We start from the raw sequence: 7,036 nt of genomic DNA on the forward strand, positions 1-7,036 counted from the left end.
AAAAAAAAAAAAAAAGAATAAAATTAAATAATTCTTAAAAAAATTTTTTTTTGCGATAGGGCAGTGAGTTCACTGTAGAGAAGGAGGAAAGTGAGAAATCACCCTCCCCCCACACACCCAGTGAGCATGGCCCCACTACAGTCCTCTCTCTTCTATGTTCCCCTCTGGATTTTAGGCACACACCTCCAGGACAAGGGTCAGGATCCCAGACTCAAAACACAGAGTCAGCCATGTGAGATCCAGCCCCTTAGCCACTATGCCACCTGGGGGCCCCAACAGTATTATCTTTACAATATTTAGGGAAAATAGATGTGATGTACAAAGGTTTAATAAGGACCTCCTAACAAAAGGAGGCAAAAAGAAGTCAGGACTTGACTGATTCCTGTAATTACCATGTTTGTATGAAGTAAGGAGTACCCAAACCATACACATATCAATTAAAATGTTGGCCTGGCAGGCAGAATCAGACAGACCGCTGTTAGGTAATTCAGTCTCTTCCCTAATGACATGACCTTATGCTGTCCTCACATCAACCCAGTGAAAGCACAGCAGGCGTTGTATTAGACAACCATTAACAAGCAGGACTCTGATGACCAGGCCTCACTGCCAGGAGACAGAGCAAGCCCACCTCCGCACTCGGAGGTTTGCACAGTTACATAATTAATATCTAGACCCTAGGGTTTTCTCTCACCCCTGGACTGGACTCACGTGCCTGGCCTTGAGACCGGAAGCAGCCCCCAAGGGAAGTGCAGCCGACAGCCAGGGAAGAGGTCCAGCTCTTGAGGTGGCACCAGCCACCACCACGAGCATTACGTAAAGCGAGCCTGCGCGAGCCTGCGCGAGAGGCGTTCAAGGGAGAGGGGCGTGTCCCGGCGCCCCGCGCCTCCTTTGATTGGCCGGCTGGATGACGCGGGCATTTACAGTCGGCCATACGCCAGTGGGAGCGTATGTCAGCTTTACGCAATCAGGAAGGCAGAGAGGGCGTGCCTGGCTGCTGAAGCGGCCCGCCGATTTGCTGGGAGGGAGGCAACCTCGCCCAGCCTGAGGAGGGCGGTACAGCGGGCCTGGTCCTGGAGGTGGCGACCGGCTGCGGAGAGACGGTCATGGCAGCTCGGACGGGTCAGAGAGCTCTGAGAAGGGTGGTTTCGGGATGCCGGCCGACGTCGGCGACAGCAGCTGGAGCCTTACTTCCGGCGCGGGAGCCTGCGCGGAACGTCAGGTAGTAAACAACCGGGGCGCTTTGATAAGAGTTGTTTTCCACCTCTGCTCTGCCAAGTTGGGGGACCGGGAGGATTTGGGGTGAGGCAGAGCCGAGTCGGGTGCGTTTCTGACTCCCCGAAGGAGAAAGATCAGTGTGTGACATTTGCGGGACTTCGGTGCGGCGCGCATCACTCGGGGCCTGCCGGGGTCGTCCCAACTGCGTTCGTGGCTCGCTGCCCTCGCGAGATGCGGTGAATCATCGCGAAGCCACTTTGGAAGCAGCTGATAAAGCAACTTGGCCCCGGCGTCTTTGGGTTCTTCCGGTCTCCTCCCCTAAGGCCTGTTGTCGGAAAGTTTTAGCTTTCCGCCGAAGGTTCGCCGGTTGCTGGGAGTACAGGAGTTGGCGGCCTGGCGAAGAGCCGCCTTTAGTTCCTTATCCGTCCCAGTTGGCCAAATGCGCTTTTCTAGTTTCTGGTAAAGTTCCTAGCGACCTAGGGGACTCGGATTGTTCACTCCACTGTAACTTAGAGATCATGTAACCTTGAACCACAGCCTGCTTTGAATTTGCTGACTGGTTCTATTTTGGTGATTGGGGTTGGGGGAGATGAAAACGTCAAGGATGCCATACTTTTACTACTTAGTCTTCTTTTGCTAATAATTTAATAAATTATTTTTGAAAATTAAAGTTAGAGTTTAAAGTGAATTGAGGTTTATACATTGGTAGGGCGAGGGAGCACAAATCTGGTTGAGCCCAAGGACATTTAGATTCCACGAAGAATTTTTTTATATTAGCGGCAATTAGGCCAACTTCAAATGTTTTAAGTAAATATTTGATGAAATTCAAATAAAATTATCTCTTTTACTCATTTAGGAAATAAACTCGAAAAGCAGTTGCAAGTGGGACATTACTCCTTTCTATCTGCTTATATTACTCTTAAATGTTAACTTGCCATTACAACGATTTTGAGAAAAAAAGTATTTGTTTTTGTGATCAAATTAAAGCTTAAATTATAAGATAACTACTGTTTATGATAAAGAGTGAAGGAGTTTATGAGTTCATTATTTTTATGAGTTTGTTGCAAGTCTGAAGTATTAACAGATCTGGCCGTTGTAATGTATTTGAGAGTAGTATTGGAAGACTAGTGACCAAAGAAAACTGTCCTTGTGATCCAGTTTTCATAGCATGGTTTAAGTGTGGTTTTTTAAAAATTATTTACTTAGCTTTATTTATTCTTTTCTTTTGGAGACATTTTTGCTATAGGGCGTGTGTGCTTGTTGGAGAGACAGAGACAGAAAGTGTGAAATCATTCTCCACGGGGGATGGCCGCACCGTAATCCCTTCTCCATTCTCCTGGGATCTTAAGCACTCCTGTACACGGGGTTGTCTCCAACATTTCTTGATACAATTCTCCTGGCTTACAAAGTGAAAAAGCATCCCCCCAGGGGATGATCATGCAGCAATCTTCTTGGTTTTCCTGTTAGAATTTTTGGCATGTACACATGCCCAGAGTGTTTCTCAGAAGCCACTGGAGGGCCAGCAGGTGGCATGGTGGTTGGGCACACTGGACTTCAAACCACAGTTCAAGTCTGGGACCTGAGGGCTTGCTTTCTCTCTTTCTCTTTCTTTTTTTGCTTTTTTATTTTTTTGGAGAGATTTTCGCTATAGGGCCCGTGTGCTCACCAGACAGACAGAGAGAGACAGAGAGACAGAAAGTGAGAAATCACCCCCCAGGGGGGATGGTCACGCCACAATCCCTTCTTCTCCATTCTCCTCTCAGGATCTTGGGCAAGTATGCACACATCCCCGGCGTGAATTTTAAGCCACCGGGTTTGGGACTTGAACCGCCGTCAACTACGTGGGAGTCCAGCGACATAGCCAAAATAAGTAAATATGGTTCCCTTTCTTTCTCTTTCTGTCTCTATCTCGCTGTCCCTCTCTGATCAAATCAAAATAAATAAGTAAATAATAAAAAAATTAATTAGAGCTAGCAGGTGGCATGGTGGTTAAGGGTGCTGGACTCTCACATGGTTGACCACGGTTTGAGTCCTGGACCTGGTGGCTTGCTTTCTCACTTCACCTTTCTCTCTCTCACTCTGTTCCTCTCTGGTCAAATTTAAAAAAAAAAATTTTAATTAAAATAATTCTTTTTTTTGAGAAGTTTTTGCTATAGTGCGTGTGCACTCACCAGAAAGACAGAGAGACAGAAAATGAGAAATCACCCCCTCCCGTGGGGTATGGCCACACCACAAACCCTTCTCCTCCATTCTCTTTGCGGGATCTTGGGCACACATGCACATGTGCCCTGCGTGAGTTTTAAGCCATCAGGTCCGGGACTCGAACTGTGGTCAACTACATGGGAGTCCAGTGACATGGCCATTATGCCAACTGCTGGTCCCTAAAATAATCCTTTAAAAAAAAAAAAGCCACTGGAACCAACCCGGACTACAAAATTGGCCATGTAGGATCAAGCTGCCTTAACCACTATGCCAACTAGCTGGCCTTGTAAAGTCTTTCTAGTCTGAATACTACCAAGCTTTTATTGTTCTGTCTGGAATGCCCGTATCTGTCTCCTAATCCCCCTCTCCAATTTATTTATAAATATAGATGAATACAGGTTGACTGTCCCTTATCCAAAGTGCTTAAAACCAGAATATTTCAGATTTTGGATTTTTTTTTGTATTGTGGAATATATGCACATACATAATGAGATATCTTTTTTGGGGGGAGGGGATAGGTTTTTGCTATTGGGCACATACGCTCACTAGGAAGACAGAGAGAGACAGAGAGACAGAAAGCGAGAAATCACCCCCCGGGGGGATGGTGACGCCATAATCTCTTTTCCTCCATTCTCCTCTCAGGCTCTTGGGTATGCACATACGTGTTCCTGGTATGAGTTTAAGCCACTGGGTCCGGTACTCGAACCACAATCGACTACGTGGGAGTCCAGTGACATAGCCGTTATGCTCACTGCTGGTCCCCATAATGAGATATCTTGAGACCCAAGTGTAAACATGAAATTCATTTACCATATGGGGCTGACAGATGTCGTAGTGGTTGAGACGTTGGACTCCCACATAGCTGGCCGCAGTTCAAGTCCCAGACCTGACAACTCTCTTTCTTGCTTTCCCTCTCACATTCTCTAGTCAAATTGAAAACTAAGAATAAGAAATAAAATTAAATAATTCTTAAATTTATTTATCATATATTTCATATACACCTAATATATAGCCTGAAGATAATTTTGTACAAAGTTTTTGCATTGCTTTGTTTTAATTGCGCCTATCACATGAGGTCAGGTATGGATTTTTCACTTGTGTGTCATGTCAGGGTTCAGACAATTTTGGGGTTGGCTGTGTGGCCTAGTGATTAAGGAAGCCAGATCCCGCATGGCCAACTGTGCCGTTCACATCTCGTCCTTGGCGGCTTGAGAAACAGGCGTGCTGGGCTCAAATGCACAGCATACCCCAAATTCTCACAAGGTGGAGAAGTGGAGAAGGGCTTGCACCATGACCACACCTCATTGGAGGGTGCTTTCTTGCCCTCTCCACCCTGTTTCTCTCTCTGACAAGTGCATGACCCTCTGGCAAATTTTTTAAAAATTGCAGATTTTGGGACCAGCAGATGGCATAATGGTTAGATTGCTGAATTCCCACATGGTCAACCACAGTTAGAGTCCTAGACCCAGAGACTTAAAACTCATGCTGGGTGGGGCGCTCAGGTGGCGTAATGGTTAAGGGTGCTGGACTTATACATGGCCGACCTTGGTTTGAGTCTCAGACCTGGTGGCTTGCTTTCTCATTTTCTCTCTCTTGCTCTCTTGGTCCTTCCCTCTCTGGTCAAATGAAAATAAGTAAATAAATAAATAAAGTTAAATAAAATCATTCTTTTCTTCTAATAAAAAAAGTTAAATAAAATCATTCTTTTAAAAAAATAAAACATTGTATAAAGGCCCTCTTTCTTTACTGGAATAAAAAATTTAGGAATTCCAACTACTGAATTGTCTGTTTCTAGGAGATAGTAACATGGTTCACATTTACCCTTTTTTTTGGAATCTCTTAGTCATGATCTGTAGAAGTTGGTCCCGGGCAATTCAAAGATAGGTCTTCTTTATCTTCATACACTGTTCCACACCAAATACAATACAGATGTTCTTCTCTTAAATAACTAGTCAATATTTGTAATTTTTCCAGTACACTTAAATCTTCACTGTTATATTCATCCTCGTCCTGTTCTTTTTCTTCCTTTTCCTCTTCTTCAGTCTCCTCTTCAAGTTTCAACCAGTACCATGCCTCCTTGGGAACCTTGCATATTCTTCTGGGCATCTAACTGTTGATAGGCTCGCTGGCTTCTTTTAAGATCTCCTTCTAGCTTCATTTCATCTTGCTTATTTTTAAGTCACATTCAAAACTGCTCTGCAGCTTTCTCTTCAGCTTGATTTTTCATGTGAATCTTTCTTCTGTAGCTTTCTCATTTTTTCTCTGCTTTCTGTTTTAATGTCTCATAACCTATACCACTTTTCCTTGTTTTGACATTGAGAGGAATTGATTCAACAATACCATTTCTGCTCTTGCCGAGAGGTTGACCACTTTTATATCCCACCTTTTGGAGTAAAGCAAACCCTTTGTTTTCACAGCCAAGTGCGTTCTTTTTCTTTTTTTTCTTTTTTTGAGCGTTTTTTGCTACAGGGCGTGTGCGCTGGCTGAAAAGACAGAGAGAGACAGAGAGACAGAAAGCGAGAAATCACCCCCCGGGGGGATGGCCACTCCGCAATCCCTTCTCCTCCCTTCTCCTCTTGGGATCCTGGGCATGCACGCACATGCGCCCAGTGTGAGTTTAAGCCACTAGGTCCAGGACTCGAACCACGGTCGACTACAGGGGAGCCCAGCGGCATAGCCATTACACTAACTGCTGGTCCCAGCCAAGTGCATTCTTCAATCCAATGTCATGTCTCTCTTGTTCTTCCTCTTTTAAACTCTTCTATTTTTCAAATTAGCTTCCTGTTGTTTTTCTTCTTTTCGACGGGCTTCTCTGATTTGGCAATTCTGGTCTGATATCATCTTGGACATTAATGAAGGAATCAGACATATGATCCTCTTCTTCTGCCATGCTTAATTTCATATGGTAATGGTATCTGGCGGCTCTCAGGTCCTGGCCCAGCTCCAGAGCCCTCAGAGGACTTTTTAAGATAGTCCCATCTAGTAGAGGTTCTAATTACATGTCCTCACCATCATTTCTTTTCTTTTCTAAGAGAGAGAGAAATCCATCTCGGGGGGTATGGCCATGCTGCAATCCCATCTCCATTCACCTCTCTGGATTTTGTGTGTATACACACAACCCTCTTCTAGCACTTCTTTTGAATCCTCAACTATTGGGTTATCAGAAAAATCTTGACATATTTTCTATACAAAAATGTGTCATGACTTTTCTGACAACTCAATAGAATGTAATCTTTTGTTTTTTTTCATAAAGAGATTTTTTTGCTATAGGGCGTGTGGGCTTGCCAGAGAGACAGAAAATGAGAAATTACCTCCCCAGAGGGGATGGCCATACCGCAGTCCCTTCTCCAGTTTCCTCTTGAGATTTTGGGCATGCATGCACATGTGCCCAGTGTGAGTTTTAAGCCTCCAGGTCTGGGATTTGAACAGTGGTTGACTACATGGGAGTCCTGTGATGTAGCCATTATGCCATCTGCTAGTCCCAGAATGTAATCTTTTAAAACTTCTGTTTGTTGTGATATTCTTAGTGCTTGCCACAGTCTTAACACATAGAATAGAAGCTTGTTAAGTATGTGGACTAATAAGTAATGTAAAATCATTATGTAACAATTTTATTAGG

General features: G+C 44.4%; 1 protein-coding gene and 1 pseudogene across 3 annotated transcripts in view; one reads left to right on the forward strand and one right to left on the reverse strand.

The window, feature by feature from the left end:
- The first annotated feature begins 1,024 nt into the window (after positions 1 to 1,024).
- COQ10B (coenzyme Q10B) overlaps positions 1,025 to 7,036 on the forward strand; it is a 14,374-nt gene continuing 8,362 nt past the window's right edge. For 2 of the 3 annotated variants that reach the window (XM_027773608.1, XM_006152985.3), the window contains exon 1: positions 1,025 to 1,219. In XM_027773608.1, the coding sequence (XP_027629409.1) occupies positions 1,151 to 1,219 (69 nt within the window). In that variant the 5' untranslated portion in view covers positions 1,025 to 1,150. The remainder of the gene's footprint in view (positions 1,220 to 7,036) is intronic. The other variant, XM_014589525.2, reaches the window with a different exon arrangement.
- Positions 5,134 to 6,623, reverse strand: LOC102468319 (G patch domain-containing protein 11-like; annotated as a pseudogene).

Source organism: Tupaia chinensis, unplaced genomic scaffold (assembly GCF_000334495.1).
Source record: "Tupaia chinensis unplaced genomic scaffold, TupChi_1.0 Scaffold000361_1, whole genome shotgun sequence".
NCBI classification, from domain to species: Eukaryota; Metazoa; Chordata; class Mammalia; order Scandentia; family Tupaiidae; genus Tupaia; species Tupaia belangeri.